This window comes from Adiantum capillus-veneris, chromosome 18 (genome assembly GCF_014529385.1).
Source record: "Adiantum capillus-veneris isolate H3 chromosome 18, ASM1452938v2, whole genome shotgun sequence".
NCBI classification, from domain to species: domain Eukaryota; kingdom Viridiplantae; phylum Streptophyta; class Polypodiopsida; order Polypodiales; family Pteridaceae; genus Adiantum; species Adiantum capillus-veneris.
In genome coordinates, this window is record NC_140948.1 from 143,742,786 (window position 1) to 143,767,138 (window position 24,353).

Sequence of the window (24,353 nt, forward strand, 5' to 3'; positions counted from 1 at the left end):
AGGGAAGCCACCTCTATCTGAGAGTATTATCCAAGTCAAGGGTGTCAACAAGAAAAAAACTGCGGTTTTTGGAATCTGGCACACTTCTGTCAGTTATGACAATGGGGTGGTAGCTCAACACTTTTTGGTCATGCCTACTGGAACTATGGAGGGTAATATAAACCTAGGCCGCACGTGGATGATAGCCACCAAATGCACTATTGATTGGGGGACTGGGGGTGTTACAACGCAAAAACCAACTCTTAGCCCTACCACTCAAGCCATAGTCCCTGAGATATTGCCCAAGGAAATAAAACCCAAGACATTGCATGTCCAGGAGGTTGAACCATACGTCCCCATAGCCCAACTCTCTAGAGCTTCAACTAATGTAGTTGAAAGAAATCTTGAGACACACAAGAACCATCCTAATATAACAGAGAAAACATACAAGTGGGTCCCTAAAGCTTCTTTAGTGACCATAGCTAGTGCAAAAAAACAGAAGCCTTGTAAGAAACGTACCACTCGCTCCAAGAAATGTAAAGAAACGCTGCGTTGGATTCCTAAACGACTATTGGAAGCCCAAGGCTACTATCAAGGAAATGATCAAATCTGGGTGCCAAAACGTAGATTGTGCTCTTACCTATCACCTGACCCAAGTGAGCCCAATCCCGTAGCTCCAAAACGAATCAATGATCATGGAAAGAAAAAAATCACAGAATGCTACACACCTGCTCCCGAGCTAGTTTGGGTACCAAAGAAAGAACGATTTGTTCCACCTAGCTCAGGAAGGGGGGAGTCCCATGAAGATTCTAGCTCATCATGTAATACATCCATAGAGGTAAAAGCTTCTACACCGCCTCCATCTATAGTAGTGGACCTCCATGAAGCTACAAAAGAATCCACACCTCCCAGTGTTCAAGAATCACCTAATGAACCACTTCAAGTTCGATCCTGGGAGAGTACCTTACCACTGTTGCAGCTTGACGAGGCACCTAGGGTAATAGAAAACTACTGGCAAAAATCCTCACCTATTACCAACTGGAACAATTGGTTTCAAAGGGTGACAAGCTCATTTCAAACGGTATGATCTACCCAAGGAAGGGGGGAGTGTTTGCTGACAGTCCTCATTCATTTGTTTCCCTCTCAACCTTTTTCCCTGACCTCTCAATTCCAATCTTAGGGAATGTACATATAAAGCTTTATACTCACAAAAAAACAAAAAATAAAGAGCAAGAGCAATTAGCAAACGAGTATGCACAATAAAAGTCAAAACATTGACTCAGACCTACACATGTCACATTTGGTACAGTGAAACAGAAACCTATGCCATAAAACACCTTTGATCCTCATCACTTGAGTGATGGAGGGTAGGTAAGATTAGTACGATAGGAGTGTTTCTGTTTTAGAGTTGAGAGATTAGCAAAGTTCTCTTTTCCCACTAATGTGCCTCCTGGAGGTATTCCTTTTGTTTCATAGTGTGTACAGGAGCGTGTTGCTATTGATAGGATTTGGACCTTCACGGAACCTTCAAATCAAGCACGACCATCAACACAAACAGGTGTTTCTTGTCCATTAGCATTGCCCTTATCTTTTTTGCATCTATGATTGTCTGCTTTGATTGTGATTGGTAGCATAATATTCAGCGCATTGGCTTAGTATCAAACATTTAATTCAATGTAATCTTTTGTCATAATCACTTGTTTAGGTGTAAAAATCAAGCAGCCCGACTAAGCTAGTTTGACCAAGCTAGGTATTAGAAATCTTCTCTTAATACCATGGGGAATGCCTTCCTAATAAGCAATGGTTACTTAGGTTCTTAATCCGATTTAGGCAGCATTGTATGAAATGTACTAGGGCTTTCTAGTGGGCTTAACCCTATCGACCTTTAGCTTAAGTATTATAAAGGGAGTTTACTAATGTGATGAGCCTGGGGAAGGTAACAGTGTTATATGACCCCCCAAAGTTACAAAATTTAAATGCTGAAAATGAACAAACAAAAAATCAAAGTGCCACAATGTAAAATTTTAAGCTGGAAGAGAAATCCTGGCTTGATTTGGTACTTCACTCACATGTATCGCCTATGGTACTAGAGCCCTAGAGGTTCCCAGTGTGGGCGCTTTTCCTTGAAAAGCAAAAAACCCAAGGCATACAAAATAAGCACACACATCATAATTGAATCACTGTGAAAAGACCTTGGGGGGTCAAAGAAAAAGTAATCAGTCAGGCGATGATTTCATGAGAAATTCCTTTTATGGTAGCTTAACTACAAGGTTTTCTAGATATAGCCTCTAGTCAGCCCTTGAACATGAATACTTGGCTCTCGCGATTAAACAACTTAATTGACCACAGAAAGTTAAGAAGCTTACCCATGGTATTAATACTTGATCTCTAGTGCTTTTCGACCGTCAAATAAGCGACCCCAGACTTGTTTAATTTTTTGCCTTTACATCTGTTTATGCATTTGATTACATTGCAATTTAATGTTCATTGCTGGCAAATTGTTTGAAATTCTTTGACCAATCAATTTTTCTATCTAAAACTGCATATGCTTTTTAAGAGAATGCAATTACTGTGCCAATGTTGTTTGATTTTGCAGTGACTGAAGAAGGCTAAGGACATTCATCTCAAATGCTCTTCCACCTCGACGAACCAGCTTCAACTCAATAGCTTCCGAGGACGGAATCTACATCAGGAAGGGGGGCATGTTAACCCTCACGGCACACGGACACCCTATCACCTACGATGGACGCGTATTATGTATTTGGTAGAGTCAGGTACCGGGCTTGTCGGACCAATAGGGAAAGGTAGAGTGATCGCCGATGAGAGCCGCACTTTAACTTGGACATTCAAGGGATTAGTTGGTTAAGCATGGGCGCCCAAGTGTGAATGGGGTGAGCTCCTATAAAAGCCAACTAAACCTAATTTTTACTCATTCTCTCATTTGTGCAATTGAAGAGTGCTCTTGCTCCATCTCCATCTTCTTCTTCTTCTTCACCTCCTTGTGTGTGTGTGTGTGTGAGAGAGAGAGGGAGAGTGTGTGTGCGATCGAGCATTGCGAAGGCACGACGGCGGCGAAGCGGTTGAGCGCGGCACGACTGCAGCTTCTTCTTCATCGCGGCGAGGAATCCACCACGAAGGCGAGCGTAGAGCGGTGAGTGACACACCCTTTGTTTTCTTGAGCTTGCTAGTTTAGGCTTGTTGTGTGCTTGGAGCCGTTTGTGGCTCGCACACGGTGTATTGGCAAGTCCCTTGCTTCGACAGTGCGGCAAGGAGCGCACACCTTATGTATAGGATGTGTGTGTAACTGTTTTACCTTAGATAATAAGACATAATTGAACTTTTACATTCAAAAGACACCTGTCTTTAGAAAAACGAAAAGATAAGTACAAAAACAACTCAGCATTAGAATCATTTTTGTACGATGTTTGTAAGAATGAGGTCCCATTCCAGTACACAGATAGGAGATGAACTTCCCGAATAATAAATGAGTGTGCAATTCAGTGTAGTCAAAAAACCTTCCAAGATAAGATAGAGTCCTTACCTGCATCCATCCAAACAAGACAACAGATATGTTAGCCTTGGATGTGTTTTACAGGTATCAATGGACTATACCAGTTGTTATCCATGTCCGTCTTACAAACTTTTTTAACCTTTACAAGCTTTATCCAAAGTTAAAAAGATGTAATCTCAAATTTTTAAGCAGGAAACCCTGAGTTTTCAGTACGAGGACTAGTACATTGATTAGAAAGCCATTATACCTTCCAAGTATCTGAATCCATCCTTAAAAAGTCACAGTAACAAGCTTAGTTTATTTAGGTCAGATGTCTATTTATGATTTTTGAATCATCCCACTTCAACCCTTTATCTTCCTGTTATCCAACCAAGTGATAGGGAGCCCTTTTAGAGAGCCAAACCATCCATGTTTTTTGGAAAAATACCACCTTAATACCGAGGCAACAATAAGAACATCAATTTGTACCAAGTAGTTTGCGATCATAGCCGAACAGAGGATGAAACGATGTGCTAAGAGGTCCCACGCCCCCTTTTTTAACCAGTCTGACAAGACATATTACCAATAGTACAATGGTATACAAAGTTTGTAGATGACATTATTAAGCAGGGGCGATAGTATCAAATAATCCCCAAGGCTTTGGTGCTCGAAAACCAAAAAACGATCCCCCCCGTGTTTTTAAACCGTAGTGTGACAAGGCGCATTCACCAATAATCCAATGCTATACAAAGTTTGTAGAAGGCATCATAATGCAAAGGCGACAGTATCAAAAAAGTCCACAAGGCTTTTGGTAAAAAAATACCCTAAACCAGTGTTTGATGTGAGTCCATGCAATGCTTCGCACAGCAGCCATAGAGGGCCAAAGTTTTACTATAAGATGTTTTAAGAAAAAAACCCGTTTTTTACGGCAGCAGGAGTTTAAGCCTTTGCTAAAAAAACAAACCACCATACCTCAGTAATACCAGGAATTCGATACCCAGAGGAAAAGTTTAAAACAATGTTTATACCATTACCATTCCAACATCCGACATGAACTATACTTATCTTGCTGTAACGGCATGAACCAGGTGTTGTTTAATACACAACCTTATCATAAAGCAAAGAGCAGTAAGGAAATATGCATGGGAAAGAAAACAAAACTGAGAGACTTGTGTAGTGAGCTCCATATTTCCATGTAGAAGCACGAAAATATGGAAATATGCATGGGAAAGGGAAAAAACCTGAGAGACTTGTGTAGTGAGCTCCATATTTCCGTGTAGAAGCACGCAACATGAATTTAAGTTAACCAAATCAAAACAACCAGAGCTAAGTGAGGGGCAGAGATGCACCCTCACCTCTTGAAATAGGGGAGGGAGGAGGGATTGCCAATCCTGTGTCATTGCCGGTCACCATGAGTGAGGAGATCGCCATCTGTGAAGCAGGGTTGCCTTCACGCCCAAGTAATGAGAGTTTTTCCTGAACCAGCGCCTATACGGCAGTAATAAAGAGCATGCTCGATTTACCCAAAACAAGGGGTATAGTTACTTTTAAAGAGGTGCGAAGACCCAATCGAGTGTATTTTAGGGAGTGTGTGTCCGAAAGGCTAGGCAGTCTTAGTAACATAATACAGCCTGAGGTAAAGATACGGTGTAGCACTCAAGTCCTTACAAGGGCCATGCCATATGGTGGAGGTATTAGGCGGTAAAACTCCAGTAGAATCCCAAGAGAGTAAACCTGGGTTTGTTTTAGGTCGGTGTATAAAGTGTGTGTATGTGATAATCATCCTGGGCAGAAAACAACCCAACCCTGCTATGTTCCTTAAGATGGGTCCCATCCCATGGTGTGGACTTTTTGTTGTGAGGTAAAAAATGATAATAATCTAGAAGTACTACAATGCGTGTGTGTGTGTGTGTGTGTGTAGGCAATAACACCTAATTACTCGACAAATACAAGACATGCAATCTAATGTTCATCTACAAATTGTTCGTCATGCACATACACAAATAATTTTGAAATTTTATAAATTATTTCTTTTAATATTTTAAGTTTTACTTCATGAAACTTGTCAGGCCAAGGGTATAAGACCAAGGGTATAAGACCTACGGTAGCTAGACCTTGAGATCCTCCTCCCAACCTCCCATTATAAAGGCAGGCTCCTAGCCTCTTGCCCTAGACGGATCCCCTGTGCAGTGCAAAACATAATTTTGAACAAAGCCATGTAAACCTGGCCAGTAAAACTGTCATCGTACGAGAGCATAAGTCTTTTGAATACCCAGGTGCCCTGCACATGGACTGTCATGACATTCATAAAGAATTTGGCGCCGAATCCCTGTGTCCGTCGGTACACAAACTCTCCCCTTGTGGAGTACGTACCCATTGTCAATCGTAAAATTCTTCCATCGTTGTAGTTCATCACTCGACAGAGGAGAACTATGTGTGGAGGTTAACGCTACACTATCAGCATTGGGGTGAGAAGGATCCCTCATTTGCACATGGCTCCACACTTTGGAATATGCGTCATCATGCTCATATTTGCCCTTCAACGAATCCAAAAATTCACTGCGAAGTTTTGTGAACAAAAGAGAATTGATCTCAAGCATAAGACTAAGAGCATCAACTACCACATTGTATCGTCCTTTACGATACCGGAGCTTTGCGTCATACTACTGAAAGATCTTAGTCCACCTGGCTTTTCGACCCTTCAAGTCGGTTTGTTGTGTAAACCATTTAATGCTTTCATGGTCAAACACAATCTCAAATTGAGCGCCATACAAATAATGTATCCATGTCTTCAAAGCAGACACTATTGCATAGAGTTCGCGTTCATAAGCAGAACAATTCTGTTGTGCTGAATCAAGCTTCTTGCTTTCGAATGCAATTGCAGCCCTTCTTGTAGCAGGACTTCTCCAATAGCACGGTCACTGGCATCCGTTTCCAAGACGGATGGTTTCAAAGGATCTACAATAGCTAGAATAGGAGTTGTAGCTAATGCATCCTTGAGCGTATCAAAACTATGCTGCTGAGCAGTCCCCCACTGAAAGGTCTTGCCTTTGCCTTTCAGTTGGTTCGTCATGGGAACAACAATATTAGCATAGTTTTTAACGAATCTGTGATAAAAACCTGCAAATCCCAAGAAAATATGTAACTCTTCCATATTTTTAGGAGAATGCCACCGCCGAATGGTATCCACTTTGGATTGATCCATTTGTAGCCCAATAGGTGAGATAACATGCCCAAGACAGTGAATTTCCTCCTTCAGAAAATCACACTTGGATTATTTAGCATACAATTGCTTTGTTCGTAACAATTCGGACTCCTGCCTCAGATGTTGTAAGTGTTCTTCCTCAGAAGCATTGTATACTAGAATGTCATCGAGAAAAACAATCAAATTTGCCCAGGTACGGTTTCAAGACTCTATCCATAAGTGTCATGAATGTTGCGGGCGCATTGGTAAACCCAAAAGGCATAACCAAAAACTCATAGTGTCCAAACCTTGTTCGGAATGTAGTTTTGGGTATATCAGCAAGTCGAATACGTACTTGGTGATAACCTGACCGCAAGTCTATTTTCGTAAAAATACGAGCATGAGTGAGCTTGTTGAACAACGTTGACAACGTTGTGACAGACATCATGGGAGCAAGGTTCCATCTACAAATCCAGAGGATAACAAATCAATCCAAGCAAGTACGAGGTACATCTCTTGCAAGTATTTTTCTGTTTTTCAATACAGTGTACAATTTGACAAGGTCGATTATCTGTGAATGATCGACACGGTCGACTTTCTTTTGCTATGACATCTGTTTGTTAGCATAAATATCCTTTGAATATGAGGTCTCAAAAACTCCATAAGTTGTTAAGGGAAGCAAGGCTTCCAATTCGGCATCTTGCATTTAGATTTTTCCGTCTGGCTTATGCTATGAGCATAAAACCTTGGAGGAATTTGTCAATTTGTCAGCGTGTTATTTCATTACATGCAAAGAGGGTGTATATAATATACACGATAACTCTCTCTCGCGCAGCAGTTATGGCTATGAGCCATCTTCGAGCGAGTTTTTCCTTCAGAAATTCCAACCAACTGGTTACAGCAAGATGACCAGGTTAGATAATTTTAAGTTTTGCTTGTTTTTTCATGTTTTCACATTTATTTTGGAAAATATTGTATGTTGTGCAAAGCAAAGTGCTTTGACAGTTTCACATGAAGCAAGGCTTCTAACGTGTACACCGAGACAGTCCATTGACTTCAAATCAAGGGCATTGGTATACACGTTTGCGGAACTGGTAAAATACGGATATTTGCTCCCCTTTTATGTGTGGAAAAATCACGTTAGGGTGTCTCCCTAGCAGTACAGGCTACTGTGTAAGGCACTTTTGTTTTGGCTCTCACGTTTGAGGCCATCACTCTTGGCGAGGGCTTACAATTTTGCATGCAAGGCATGCTAGTTAGGTGGATTCAATTCTACCGCCTCATGAATTACGCTTCAGCTACCACACTAGCAACTCTGTCAAGGACAAGATAAGTGATGGAATGTTACTCAACCCAGCCTGCTCTCTCTTTGTCTTTCCTAAATTCTTTAAGAGAATAATGCAAACCTTCTGAATGAGATTATGAAATACGTTTTGCTGGTGAGTCAACCTGAGCCAAGGTGCTCTCACTCTCAACTAGAACTTGGCCAAGACGCCATTCAAATTAGTCTTCATCGATTCATCGATTAGACACTAATTGCCATAAGGGCTATGAGCCACATACGCTGGCTACGAGCCCTTGTCAGATCTAGGATAAGACCCAACTGTTGGTATTCCTTGGGTGATTGTTCTCCAGCTTGGATAGATCTACCCAGTGGACTCCCCATCGATGTTAATGGCCCAACAAGAGTATTGCCATTACATATGTTTTTGGGTATTTTGTAAGCACTACATGTTTTAGCGCAAAGATTGAGTTAAGTTTTTGATGAACTTACATTCACATAGGCTGATCTATAACACGGCATTTAGATACAGCACGCATTTTACACAGCACGACTGTCCATACGAGCTTGGAGTCCCGCCCAGCATGGATCTCTCGTTTTCTCTATGGCACTAGGCGTACACATAGGAGAACAGTTTTGTGGTATGACCACATATGTAATTACTATATCACACAATACGTGTTGATGTTCATTTTTTGGACATCTTCACACTTTGTTTTTCAAGAAAACTTTCTGCCATGGGATAGTCAAAATATTCTTTCCAAACTGTCATCACGGGGGTTGGTTTGGCAAGATATACCCAGGGGTTTGGATTGCCAAGGCAACACCCAGGGTCACAAGTTCACTTTCTTTATCTTCACTAATCTCTAATGTTAGTGATTAGCAGGTCGAAGAAATTTATATATGGTACGCTTACAGGTTGAGGGTTGTACTTGACTTCCAGGTAAGTATCAGGTAATTTCCACCTCATCGTAAGTACATGTTTTTTGGATTTATTTTCCTTTCCAATTGAGTTTGTTTGCGTTATGTAACCAGGATGTTTGAGCTAGAAGGCTTTCATCTAGCTTGCTCTTTAGCCAAGTGACAAGGTTATAGCATTTTGAGAAAATCTTGTTATCTTCTCCCTTCCCTGTTCATCAAGATACCGTAATGGGTTTGAATCTTGTTGCAACAATTACAGACCTACATGGTACGGTTCTCTTTGGCACATGTTGTCATATGGGACACAACATGGTCTAGGAACTCAAGGAGTTCGGTTTAGCCAGTGTGGAGCAATGATAATGAGGGTCCCTCTCAGTCACGTCGTAGAGTGTTTGTAGTTACCTCCACACACAAGTAAAAGCTCGTACTTGATGGATGTCGTTTTTCCTGACATCTTTATTTGAGACATATTCCACATGTGGAGAACGTGAGTCTCGGGGACTGACACTGGCACCTAATTCCTCATGATGTGTCGCGATGAAGTCCCTACGTGCTAGTCGCATCCGCTTATTCGACCATTTGGAGCACACCGTATCAGGAACAATTTCAGTGGCCAAAAATTGTCCGGTACTAAGTACAAACTTGTTACGATTACAAGTGCTGTGAAACCACCTTACCGGAGGGTCGTTTCTCCAAATAGACAAGTATGCTAAGTTACTGAGAATATCTCATGGTTGGTACCTAGGTGTGAGTGAGCTTTCACATTCTGATGGTCCAACTCTTGTTGCACGGCTTTCATGTACGTGCCCTGGAAAGTCTCGTCATGGAATTGCGGTTCGGATTTGTTTGTGTTAAATGCATGCACACTAGGTGTTATGGGCCCTAGTGTTTAACACAAATTTATTCGGAGTAGCATGAAAATTCATGGACTTTCTTGTTTCTGTAATTTTGTGCACTTCAAGTGCAACTTTTTAAGCAGATTTATGAGTTTACACCCTATCGTACAAGGTAACGGCTCAGAATGAGTGTCTGTGGTTGGATGGTCTATACTCTATGAGCTTACTCCACTCCAACCTACTTTAAACCTAGTTGGTTGCCTCCACTCCATATCGAGTATATGGCTGGATACTCACTGGTTGAGTCAAAGTTATCTTCAGTAGCGAAAGACTGTCTGTAAGTGGTTGGGGCAAGTACGTCACTCTTACTGCTGCTATTCATCTCGCATTGGATGGGTAGCTTACAAGTATTTTGCTAGTGCTAAAGGATCTTCTAAGAGCATGCGTTAGCCAAAGCATTCTGAATGGGCGATTCTCTCCCCATTCTCGAATTTGCTTAGGTTTTCAACTTTGAACACCTGTTGTGGTGGCGTTGGATACTGATTCAATAGTTTCATACATCAAGGACTTAGTAGGTGTACTGGCAAAGAATATTGGCATGTAACCTTCATTAGGGGTGAACATGTAGTTCTGTGTGTTCCAAAATGTTGAGCAGTCTGACATGAGGAAACTCCCTATTCTGTCCCTTAGTAGCTATGAGCTTTTCTAGATACTCACGCAAGTTGGAAATCTGGCTCACAACTTCATGGAAAGTTGCACCAAGGTTTTCTTGCATTTTTCCAGTATCTTTTAGAAAGTCTGAAAACTGGTTATGTCTTTAGATACCTTTTAGTTGTGGTTACTCCACTTATGTTTTCGAGGACGAAAACGCTTCTCTAAGGGGGGAGTAATGTTAGGCTAAGGGCCACCCTAGAGGTCAAGGACCTAGCCAAGGGCCGGCTGCCCAGTGGAGAAGGGATCTTGCAAGCCAAGGGGCTATAAAAGGGTGGTTGTGCGGAGGACCGTTCATGGCAGTACCCAGGGTTTTACAGAACCCTATGGCTGTGGGCCCATAGGATGTCCTCTATCTTAATAGAAACCCTATGGAATTAGGGCTAGTGTGGTGGGCATCCTTCTCTTTATGATGCAGTTTTGTTCCACAAATACTACATGTCCCTACTGACTTTTTAAAGTTTGCATGAAGAGAAAGTTCTTAAAATTGAAAGTTGAATGGTTTAATGAAAGGGAAATTAGAATGATGGATTGAAAGTTGCTTTTGGTGGAAGACAAATGAGGGACAAGGAGAGAAATTTTGATTGCCTATATTTTTCACTTTTGTTAGGTGTGCGTGTGTGTGTGTTTAAAGTGTGTGCATATTGTGTAGATGGAGGGAGAGAGAGAGAGAGAGAGAGAGAGAGAGAGAGAGAGAGAGAGAGAGAGATCATTATCCATTGCCAAGTACAAATTATGTTCTTGAGAGAGTATCGGGAAAGAAAGCTTACACTTTCTTGGATGGTTTTCTAGGTACAATCAAGTTTCGATCGATGAGAAAGATCAACATAAGATAGCATTATTCACAGAATGGGGAGTATTTTTTAATCGATTCATGCCCCAGAAGTCATGCCATTTGGCCTAAAAAAAAGGCTCCTATTACCTTTTACAGATTAATAAGTCACACGTTCAAGGAGTGCCTTAGGATATTTCCACCATTTCTGTTCCTTCCACCTTGACCTCCTCTAGCTCCATTCACTCGACGACTACGATGAGCTTGTGGTCCTTGTCTCCCCTTCAAGGAAAGAAGCCTAATAACCCAAGGGTCTTCAAGTATCTACATATGAAAACCCTCACATATGCATATGTCACTATTAATTACCACAATATGCATACATACACCAAATAACACCTACAACACTCTGATGCAGTGTGCACTATCTGTATGCTTAAATATGGTGTTTGCACTCCAAAAATCAGAAATCCCACCTCTTGAGTTATATAACGTAGTGGAACAGTACCGGGGACTGCTTATTGAGTACCTAGGACTGGCTGGGCTTTGTCGATTAAACTTGGGCTAGGTTGAACAAATACTCCTTGAGTTGGGCTCCTCTTAAGATATCTATGACGACCGACTGTAGCACTCATTAGTCTCATGATTGTCCCGTCTTCGACAAGGGTCGCACCATTTCAAAGGGATTGCATTTTGATCTCAAGAGAGGTAGGAATTGTGAGAAGGCCCTCCTAGGATTGATTCACAGGCTCCGACACAACCTACGATATATGTGACCACTTCATGTACTGATTCCTTTTGAGATTATCTCCTTCGTGTCAAATATTGTGTGTGCATGCACACACACGTGCTAATGTGGTGAGAGAATCAGATGGGAAGTTACATTTGATGTCCCCAAAGAAGACCATGAAGTCCTTATCAATTCATACCCTACAACAAAAGGCTTCAAAGTGAAGGAGAGATTCTTTTGCAGCAAACCATGCATTGACTAATACACCCATTCATTGACCCTTACACATGTACCCCCTTGTGCTACTTGTGAGTGTGTGGTATGCAGAGCCTCGTCTGTAGAAGCTCATGATGTCGAACAGTATCCGGAAACATAGAAAGAGGGGCCCACATCCAAAAACTTCTCGTGCATAGATTGAGTGCTACACATGTACTCCCTTGTGCTACAACAGATGTTTTCTGAGAGTTTGCAACCATTGAAAGTTATGTTGGCAACGAACTCTGGAACTGGAAAATGCCCTAGAACATGGGCACAAATCATGCAGATCACATGACCACACATCACATCAAAAACAGTTCTGGCATACCAATGGGCAAATACAAGTTCCAACAATAGGCGATCAGCCTCTACATCAGCTTAAACTGGAAGACATTTGGGTAAAGGTAATGAAATGCAAGCACTCAGTTTCAAATTATGCAAGATTTACATGTAGCATGTATACTAGAAAAAACATTCATCTGTAGACATAGTAGTACAACCTCGCTTGGATAAATCTCAACTATAACCACCCCTATAATCTCTAATAACTGATGCACTTAACATTGTCTCCTCCCATAAACATTATAGCATTTTTCAAGTGTATATCCCTTTCACGCAATGCCGCTCTTCCCAAATTAGTCATGCTCTTGTTCCCTTCAGTGCTAGCTGCCAAAAGTCAATTTGCATATGTCCTATTATATTCTATAGATGTTATATAGCAAGGCCCACCAAGCAAGACTAGTTTTACCACACGTTGAAGGTTCTAAGACAAAATACTTGAAGCAACCCCCATTGTACGAAACAGTAAATGATGTCCCCTGGGAGCTACACTTCATGTGAAAAGGTTCACAAGCATAACCCAAGAACTTGCCAAATGTGAGTGCCTATTCGCGCCACGTACACCATACTTTGGAGGAGCTAAGAGGACGCTTTGAAGGTGCTGATGGGAGGAATATTTTGGCTTCTAGATAGACAAGGTAAGCACTATCTTTGCTTGAGAGCTTTGGCTATGATACTTCCCTTGTGTGTGTGCGTGTACGCGCATGCATATGCACACGCACACACACAACAAATATCGATATCATTGCATGAGGGTCAGCTCTACTTAGCATTTCATTTCACAAATAAATTCCATGTTGCAACAATCTCATACATCTAAAATTTCAATCTCGACATCCTTTTGTGTGTTTGGAATCTCAATTTGTTTTGCAAGTTTTTCAGGACTTTTGCACAAGCCAAAAGAGAACCTTCTTGAAGAGCCTCGTCTGTGAAGTTGAACACTACACAGGAATACAAGGGAAAGGGGCACTCTTTTCCCACAAGGGAAAATGCCCAAAACTTCTTGTGAGAGATTCTTTTGCAGCAAACCATGCATTGACTAATACACCCATTCATTAACCCTTACACATGTACCCCCTTGTGCTACTTGTGAGCGTGTGGTATGCAGAGCCTCGTCTGTAGAAGCTCATGATGTTGAACACTGTATGGAAACATAAAAAAAGGGGCCCACATCCCAAAACTTCTTGTGCATAGATTGAGTGCTACACATGTACTCCCTTGTGCTACAACAGATGTTTTCTCAGATTTGGCAACCATTGAATGTTATGTTGGCAGCGAACTCTCGAGCTGGAAAATTCCCTATAACATGGGCACAAATCATGCAGATCACATGAGCATGCATCACATGCAAAAACAGTTGTTGATTTCACACCCTTTTGCAATATAACACATGACCAAACAGAAGCATGAGGAGCTGAATGGACTCGACTTAATGACATACCAATGGGCAAAGCCAAGTTCCAAGAATAGGCAATCTTGATATTACAAATGGGTCTTCCAGACTCCATAATGTTGTTTATTCAAGTCGTTTAGCAAGGAAATTACATTCTTCCTAGACAATTTTGAAGCTATGAATCACCTTCCCCCTTGTTGTGCTTGTGTTTCCATAATGTTGTTTATTCAAGTCGTTTATCAAGGAAGTTACAATCTTCCTAGACAATTTTGGAGCTATGAATCACCTTCCCCTTGTACCCTTGTGCTTGCTTATATTGTTGCTACCTACAAGCATGAGGGTTTCCATTGCTGGAAACTTGTCCTATGTATAGCTTTAAGAGTGTTCTTAAGAGTGGAAAGTTTTTTGCTTAACCCCCATGATAAAGTTCGTATTGGAAGCACCAATAACTGAGATCGTGTGAACATGTAGTCGTGCGTGCACGTGCACGTGCGTACACACACAACTCTTATATCTTTTTATTATATTTATATATATAAATATAGGCCATTGGCCTTGAATATGAAGATCTTCTAGAGTGTACACATGTTGCACTATGGCAACCAATCCTTCCTTCTTACTTTTCTAGGTTGTAGTGTGGAGCATTTTCCTAAGGACTATCTACTCAAGCCTGCAGAGGCCGCTACACCAAAGAACCCAACAAGCCTCAACATAGTGTCAGTTAATTCATCTCCAACATCATCGGAGAATGAGAGCAAGGTAGTACCATGGCCTTAGGGCCATAGGGTGGCCTAGGTGTCACTATGGAGCCTCTATCATGGAACCCTATGGCCGTGGGCCCATAGGATGTCCTCTATCTTAATAGGAACCCTATGGAATTAGGGCCGATGTGGTGGGCATCCTTCTCTTTATGATGCAGTTTTGTTCCACAAATACTACATGCCCCTAATGACTTTTTAAAAGTTTGCATGAAGAGAAAATTCTTAAAATTGACAGTTGAATGGTTTTATGAAAGGGAAATTAGAATGATAGCCCATGCTGCTGCCTTGAACTTGCTAAGACAAGACTTTCTTACTTTCAAGTTCTCTTCTCTTGTGAACCTATACCTCTTCTCTTGTGAACCTATACCTGTTAATCCCAACTCCATCATGAAAGGCTAGTCCTGCTCCATTTCATTGGGATCTGTGGCTCATCATCCACAGTCATGTCCTCTAGAAAAGACTTAGAGGCTAATCCTACAAGAATCATGTCCTTCAAGATATCCCGCTCTTCTTGAGAAGCATCCTTGAATACATCTTCACAAGTCCTTGAAAGGAGCTTCAGTTTTTCAAGCACCTTCAAGTTTTGCATCTTCTGAGACTTGAGGTGCTCAAAGCAATCAATGCCATAGACTACCACAGTTTCATGATTAACTTGAATCTTGGACTCCCCTCTGTGTCCAATGTGGAGAAACAATTGTACTGGTGCACTGAGCCTGTCATCATCTCGAAGCTCCTCTATCTCTCTTTGCATGGGGTTGTCATTTCTCTGATTCTTTACCTGTATTGTAACAGCAACCCCTTGCGTTGGCTGGTTCTCCAGCTCCATCATTACAGTAGCCTGCATAGGACGACTTCGAGCAGAAGCCCCGAGGGTAAAATGACAAGGGAGGGCTAAGTCGAGGATAGTCTCGTTCCTCTGTGCAGTAAGTGCAGTACACCTAGCAAAGGCTGCTTCTGCCAATTGCTTGAAGATTTCAACAGATATTGGGGAGAAAGAGTTGAAAAACAGATAATATCCCTCCAAGTTACAACAATTCTCATTCAACTTGTCCACATTACTCTTCCCAACCATGGTCTTCAAGAAGGTGGCCAAGGTCACAGGTTGTATGTAGTTTCCCTCCTGTGTGCACTCATGCATAGCTAGCAGGATGATAATCCTAGCCACCACCTCCCCCCTGACACCTTCAAGCACCAACCCATCTTCGAAAACCTCGATCATCTTGGTCAAGAAATCACCCAGGAATGCATCATTGTGCGCGTGGAGCAGCTTAGCAGCAGCAGCAGCAAGAACCAGCTCCGCAGCTGCTGCTGTGTACACTCTTCTCCTATCCTTTGAGATATTCACAATGGTTCTCATGTGCTTCGCCACAAGTTGCTGCAGTAGGCTCCCCCACGCAACGACTTGGACTCCCACAAGAGAGGCAAAAACTGCTACTGCTATGTCGCGAGTCACCCAACCTCCTTCTGTGGTATCAATGTTCCTGCCCAGCAACTTCATCTTGGCAAATTGGATGGTCGCTTCCAGCTTGTTAGTTTCTTCCACTGAATCATAGTATGCAGCCCAGAGTGGCCTCCCATATCGTATCACATCTTTTGCAGCCGTGCTTATTTCAGCCTCACTGCCGCTATCAGTTGCAGGCGTAGCAAAAATGTCACTCTTCCCGATCAAATATAAGGGATGGTACACATGATAAGGGTTAGCAAGTCTCACACGCGCACTTGCATCTTCTGCTGCTGCTGCTTGGTCTGCAACCTTCCTGTCAGTGCCAAGCACAACGGTGAAAAAGCTCTTACCCTGTGGAATACTTCTAAGGGACCTCCTGAATGTGGCAAAATTATCACCCAATTCCCCAGCCTCATCTATGCACAAAAGAAGCTTCACTTTGCACTGATCTATTTCTTCCTTGAAGCATAGCTCAAACTGTGCTTCGGCTTTGGATCGTTCCAAGTTATCGTATTGTGTGATTGTCGGCAGCTTCTGGTTATACACATTTAGAACTTCTTGCTGGATCGCATCATCTTTTTCCTGTGCCTGAATCCACTGCTCGCATGTCATGTTGCGAGCATGCTTATTGAGGACTGCAATGACGCTAGCAACAAGTGCCACAAAGGTTGCCCCACTGGGTTTCGGGCTCTGCATAATGTCGGCTAGCTTCCCAGTTCGCCTTGGGAACCCAGTCTGCTTCTCTGCCATACATGATAAATAGAATACATAGAATCCCTTGCGCCAGAGTTGGCACATCAGCCGAGACTTGCCCCATCCACTGCTTTGCACCAAAGCAACAAGCGGCACGTACCACTCATGCTTGTTCCAATTTGATGCACAAGACTCCAGCTGCTTTGCAACCAAGGCAAGCACTGGTTCTGAGACAACATACTCGATCTGCCAGGCGCATGCTGCAGCTTTCATGTCCACATCCCACATGGCCTGATGCACATCCTCACGCACATCCACGGGCCCAAGCCTGACAGATTTAGTACAACGAATAACATCCCCACAGGTTTTGGCCTCGAGCAGAATACGAAGAATAGCATCAAGATCGTCTTTCGACATTGCTGTGTCAAATAAGGCAACAACGCAGACACCCCTCTTTCGACATTCCTCTTTCAGATTTATCAAGGAAGAAGGGCAAGTCAGATTCCTTCCAGCAAGGAGAACAAGATTTCTACCAGAGAGGAATTTCTAACAGAGAGTTTCACATTTAATTTTTTACAAGCGCTCTTCGTGGATTTAATTTTAAGTTTAACTTTAAAATTATGAGATATCAACCAATCGGGACTTGACCTAGTGGTTACGCTCTTCCTGCCCTGGGTTCAATACCTGCGGTAATCGCTAGCAAAGGTGTCAACGCCAAAAAGGATTTGGCACTGTGCATCCGGCGGTAGCTTGAGCGGGTGTGTGTGCTCCTCCGCAAAATGCAATTGGGAAATGAAGGATACTGACCCAATCACAAAAAAACAAAAAAATGCATTATATATATATATAAAGATTTATATATGTATATGAATGAGAAATTTACATATTGAGCATTGGGGATGACACTAGGGTTTCTATCTTCTCACTGCTATGTTGTACTCACCTACCTACTATTGGCGGGATAGTAGTGCGAGAGCATCAGCTTCATTTAGTAAGTTCTAATATGAGCAAAGCCACTCATGGCATCACTATCTCCTACTATCTACAAACTGATGGGCCATATGATGGGGACCATGATCATCCTAATGGCTACTGCTTCTTTCTTACCCTTGGCTCTTCCCTACATCAACAGTTGGAAGGGCATCTTCCTCTTCTATTCCTCGGGTAGGAGACAATGTTTATGCTCTTGGCATATGATGTTTTAACCTATTTATATATAAAATACAAACTCCATTGTCAATGTATTTCTTCTCATAACTAAATTTATAGTAACCAAGTAGAAAGCCCTATCTACACTGTGAAATCAAGTAATAAGCTACACTCTTCACCAAGCTATATTGACATCACATCATACAACATGAAAAAATGTTGAAGAATCTTGCTTCCAGGGTAGTGATAGTTATAAGTAAGCAAAACACCAAAAAGAGCCAACCATGCCACTTAATTAGCAGCAAGTGTCTCTTATTTCTTAACAATACCTATAAAACATACCGAACCCATGTGAGTAGAAGGCTAGTTTTAGAATAGCAGTAGATAAAGAGGGTAGTAGAAGAACAACACCTATATTATAATAGTTGACCAAGCTTTAGCTCTTTGGAGCAATTGCAAACTTACCTAGCATCTAAAGGAATAGTAAAACATCAATTTTAGTAATATTTGCAAAGTAAGTTCCAACCTTTTGATAAGAAATTTTCATATACCTCTAGTGTGGTGTAAGGGTACCAAATTGTGCCTTTCTTGCCATATGATTAGACTGTTACACTTTATAGGTTGATTCTTATAAATAGGCCTACTATTCCCATGGGAATGGGTTGTTGATTGGTCTACCCTTATAAAGTAATGGTTATCTTACTTCCAACTTTTGGTTCCCTTAGATAATTTAAATTCTACAAAATAAGATCGTTAGGAAGAGGATGGGTTATAGGAGGGCCTCTTTATTTTCCATGAAATATTGGAGGTGATTAACATTTTGACGAATAGATGCATGCCATGTGTGCAAGAATGGTGGGTGTGTAAGAGAGGTGTAAGAGTGTTCAAAGGATGCACTTTTTTCCCCAAAATGGGGGTGGACAACTATATGATTATCGGCCTTCCATAATTCCTACATATGATCTCTCATTTGAGCGGAGATTATAGATCTGAAATCTACATGCCGAGCTCTTTCCATAGATATGTTACATGGTATAGTTTTGTCCACTAGATTTTAAATTTCATTTTGGGGGGAAAATTTGAATTCAAATAAACTAGCCGTTTTGCCTGTTTGAATTCAGAAGTTTTCCTTTGATCGCTTTCTTAATACTAAAGGTTTAACTCCCTTAAACTCCCAAATAAAGAGGCCCTCCTAGACTCCATTCTCTTCCTAATGTATTAGGACAATGCTATTGTAATGTGGTCGTATGTGTTTTGTTTTGATGGTGGCAGATAAGCAATGGTTCCGGTTGTATATTTGGTAGCAGTAGCATGGTGTGGCTACTCTTCAGCACTAGCTTGAAATTGTGCAACTCCTTTGTTTACTTTCCCCCAATTTCTTTTTGATGAATCCTACTTGTAGCCTATTTGAAACTACATGATGCAAATGGCTTGATGTTGTGTACTTCACTTCAGTTGATCACAATATAAACTATGGATTTTTTGCCTTTCTTCAAATTCATTGTTTAAACTGGCTTATTGTTACCTTAAACCCCAGGATAATTTGTCTTCGATAGGGTTAATATTGCAACACACAGACACACACACACACACACATAAGTATATATATATTAGAGCCTAAGGCATCACAATATACATTGTAATGCCTTAGGCTCTAAATACATATATGTGCATACAAATAAACATACATACATACATACATACATACGTATATGTATGTACGTATGCCCATATCTATATTAGAGCCTAAGATATTACAATGTGTGTGAGTGTGTGTGTAGGCAATAACACCTAATTACTCGACAAATACAAGACATGCACTCTAATGTGCATCTACAAAGTGTTCGTCATGCACATACACAAATAATTTTGAAGTTTTATAAATTATTTATTAATTTTTTAAGTTTTACTTTTTGATTAATTAAAAAAAATCCAAGACAAAAAGAATATCAAGTGTTGTAATGCTCATCTACAAAGCATTCATTATGCACATACACACTATTCTAGAATTTTATTGATAAATTAATAATCTCTTTTATACTCCAAGTTTTTCAAGTGTTTGAAAAAAGTAACAAAGAATTTAGAGCTAGGTTCTATAATACACATCTTAACAAAGTTCATCATGCATGTGTAGAAAATGGTAACCTCTTTTAGATCCTATATGATTCTAATATAAATATATGTGCTCAAGCAGCCATGTGTCTTCTTGAGACCTTGTGTGCACCTCTTCAGCTCGGTTGCATTGTCATCCACATCAATCGTTTGAACTCCATCGTCACCCAACATCCACTGTCGTCTTGTACATTGTTGCATGAAATGGAGTCAATGATACTCCTAGGTCGTCGAGTACCTGATGATGACATGGGGACTAGTGGCACAACCTGCAAACAAACACTTATGATTAGACATTGCACATCCATGTTCTTAGCTTATAGAGCAAGATTCTTAATGGTACACAAAGACGAAGGATGCCACTTACTGATATACTGCTCCACCTGCTTGTTGGATTAATGGGGAAGATAAGGTTGCAAATCTTAAGAGGGAGATCCTCTCTAGAGAGAACAATGGAGAAGGAGCAGGAAACCTGTTGAGGAAAGAAAGAGGGATGATCTAGCAGAAGGATATGTTGCAGATCTTCAACTTTATGTAGATGTTAGGACACGGCAAGGCCGGACTAGACAAGGGCAAGGCCGGGCTAGGCAATGTGGAAAGGGAGTCCAACTAGGGCAAAGGGCTAGGGGCCATGCTATATAGTGGGTGGTTGGGTGGTGGACTCCTGAGTTCTAGTTCCCCTTGTCTAACATTGGTATCAAGAGCTTGGTTCTTTTTTGGGAAAAGGCACGGCCGTGGAGGAGGGGAGCCACACAAACTTGCATGCTTTTTTGCATGTCGGGGTCAAGGCACCGTGGAGCACACCTCCTGTGAGGAGGACGACAGGCCGAAAACCATGGGCAACTACCCTTGCAAGGAGAAGTTGCCGAGGTGGGACATGCACCAAACACAGCCCTTGCGGGCTCTACGGCATCGCGCCAGCAGGGGAAGAGTTTCCCGTGCCTGCAGTAGCAGGCGGAGACAAGCAACACACGAGGCGGGGGGAGCTTGGCTCGACCCCTCGCACTGTCTGCAAGGGGCCATAGCCGGTAAGCTTGTTTCTCTACACACTCGACGGGCGCCCAACCCCTTGGGGTTAGTGGCCAAAGTTTTTTTTCAAATACAAGGGACGGTACCAACAGTGGGGTACCCCCCCTCCCTTGTCTGCGGATTCGGCAAGGCTCGGCAAGGTTCACCATATCAACACGACCGACAAGTACTTCGACACACATATTTTCTGCGTATTATCGGCAGAAACTCAGAAATTTACTCAAAGCATCTCGAGGGGAGTTCAAAGTGACATTATATTTCAAAATCAATTAATGATTGCACGCTTAATTGAGTTGGCTACAAGGGATTAAGGAATTCCCTATACGGCAGACATTTTGGAGCGATTTCCACTTGGATACTATCGACTTTGATGGAATTAGCTAATTACGCTTTTCAAGTGCTCTCAATCTCAGGTATTTCACTTATAACAGGACTGATCAAAATGGACAATGGATTCCAATAACTATACACAAAGGAACGTGGATACTGGTGCAACAAAACAAGAGAATAAATTCTTCCACCAAAAACTCTTTCTTGGTGGGATGGAAGGGTATTATTAAAGATTTCAGCTTTGGCGACAACAAAAAATCAATCAAAGAGGTGCTGGTGCAGCATGTGTACATGCATAAAGATCTGCATATTGACTCAGAGAGTTCTGCTTTGCCATTACATAGACCAAATTGTAAGTCTCTTAACTTAAATCCTTATTTGTAATGCATGTTGTATAAGGTTATTTTTTGTACACATTTTTATCCTTCAAACATTATGGAATGGCAGCCAGTAGAATGTGTTATAAATATTCTGGATGTGTGTCATGGATCAATTGGTGAAGAAATATACAAGGGAAGGACTAAGGGTTCAGTGGCAGAGAATGGAATATTCTTCTTTGACCATTATTATGTTCCCCCTAGAAGGACTGGAGAACTTGGAGCCACAACCAAGCTAGACTTGCCTGATTTCAAAAGTGGAGAATGGTCACTCCCTAGCTCAAATACAAGTGAGGGCTACAGGTGCAAACTGTTTTGTGAGATTCAAAAATGTTTGAAAGCAAACATAGCAAGCAAACAAAGTAGAATTTCTATATTCATGCCCATTACAGTTTTTGTAGACTTCTTCTCTAATGCTGAAGTCAGAAAATCTAGAACAATGTTTTCAGTGAAGACTTTAGACTCAGCAAATGTACTTGAATTTTTGGATGAGGATTGGAACACCAAAATAGTGAATGGAATCACTTGTAATGTGCAAGCTGCTCAATTGCTTGCAAATACATGATAGGGACACAAAACTTCATTATGTCATTTTATTACAGAAGATGGCACTATGTTGGTGGTCAGCTAACTCCACTTGATCAAGACATGGAGGACTTCATTAACAGCCCAATAGAAGACATTGATATATGGGTAAACAATGAGCATCTGTCAATTGTAAAGATAAGAGGCATGTGTAGCTTACAACAATTGAGATTGGACCTGCAAAATGACGAAATTGAACTGCACACAACATTCTGCTTTCAAATAAATGGTGGAAAGGTAACTGTTATGCCTAAAAGTCTCTTGTTCTCTTATTGGTTCTTTATTTAACTTGGACTGTTTCTGTAGGTATCAAAAAGGAATGAAAAGAGGCTACAGTGCAAGGACATATTGGATGGCATTGCACATTTGGTGCCTTAAACATCCTTCAAGGCAATTTTGTAACACATGACCTGCAAGGATCTTATTTTGTATCACATGATCTAAAAGGATCTTTATTTTGTTATTGAAATGCAACTTTTCCAAACATCCAATGATTTGATTTTACTTCAATGATTTGATTTTGTAACAGAGTCTTAAAACAAGGTGATCAAAATGTATTCAATTTCAAATATTTGCACTTACATACAAGGGTCCATACAAGGGCCAATTGGTTACAAGTGGGCTATAGAATAGACAATTGGTTACAAGTGCTATAGAAGAGAACTGGGAAGCTTGATACAAGTGGGCTACAATAAGCTAGGATAGTTTTCTGCCAGGAGTTTTCCTGTCCCTAGGGGACTTCCTTAATGGGGTTGGTGCTTTTGTAGGAGATTTTCTTTTTGAAGTGGGCTCTTTTGTCCTAGGAGATTTTCTTTTTGAAAAGGGCTCTTTGGCAGGAGGGCTTGAAGGCTGCTTCCTCTTTCTCTTATCATCCATCTCTTCACTTGCCTTTTCCTGCTCACCACTCTCTTCTTCCTCTTCACTTGCCTTTTCCAGCTTTGCTTTCCCCTTCTCTTCAACATCATCATCTTTAAATACCTCTTGCAGTTGTCCATTTGCTTCAATCATATACTTGATAATCCTTGCTCTTGTCAACCATACATGGTTCTCACTATAGCACTCTCTGTTGATCTATATAAGGCAATAGAAAGCAAGTTTTAGGAACAATAAAATGAGAAAAAATACAGCTGGCAAATATGAAATATGCTATACTTCTATATCCTGATTGTCATTGCAGTATATGAAGTCCAAGAGGAGCTTGGCATTTGTCACTACCCTCCACCCACATGAATGGCTTTCAGGCTGGATTGGAACCTGCAATTCATTACATGTATTTATGGGAAAAAATCTTTGAGGATAATCCATTGAAGTGAACAAAGCATAAAGAATTCCAACCTTCACAACTGAAAATTGGATTTCATTCAGCATCTTTGGCATGGGTGGACAATTCTCCAGTGTCTCTATAAATCTTGTAGCAGCACTTTCCAAAATTCTTTATAAATGAGGTTTTGCTTTACTAAAAGTATGTGCTTGTGGTTTACAAAATGTGTCTGCTGCTATACTTACAATTTTGCTTGACCATGTACTCCAGCAAGAGAATTGACAAAGTAGCATTTTCTTTTCACAATATCAATTAAACTCCAATGTGAGCTATAAAAACAAGCCTCAGTTAGCCTTAACATGAATTAGTAAATTCTCTTCACAAGGTGTAGGTAGGAAACTTACCTCTCATGATAAGGAATCAAGAAAATTTCACAGATTTCCAAGTCCACATGAGTCAACCACTTTGTGAGCTCTCTAATGTTTGTCTCTGTCCTGAGAAAGTGGGAGATAGCAGGGTCTAAAAATTCCACCTTTTGTTGAAGGTCTGGCTCATATGTATGCATCATTAACCTGGTACAAGATATTGTTATATAAAGATTTCTTGCTATAAACACAAATACAGAAGAAAACAAAAACAACCTGAGTCATGTGATAAGGAGTGGAGAATTGATCTCCTTGGTCCAATCCTTGAGAATTTCCAAGGTCTCAGAGTCAA

At 41.2% G+C, this 24,353-nt stretch overlaps 1 protein-coding gene across 1 annotated transcript; it reads right to left on the minus strand.

Moving 5' to 3' along the window:
* Positions 1-14,460: 14,460 nt before the first annotated feature.
* On the minus strand, positions 14,461-17,325 carry LOC147436560 (uncharacterized). Its single transcript, XM_086489434.1, has one exon. The coding sequence runs from the start codon at positions 17,208-17,210 to the stop codon at positions 15,042-15,044; it is 2,169 nt and encodes a 722-aa protein (XP_086345560.1). The 5' UTR covers positions 17,211-17,325; the 3' UTR covers positions 14,461-15,041.
* Between the last annotated feature and the right edge of the window lie 7,028 nt (positions 17,326-24,353).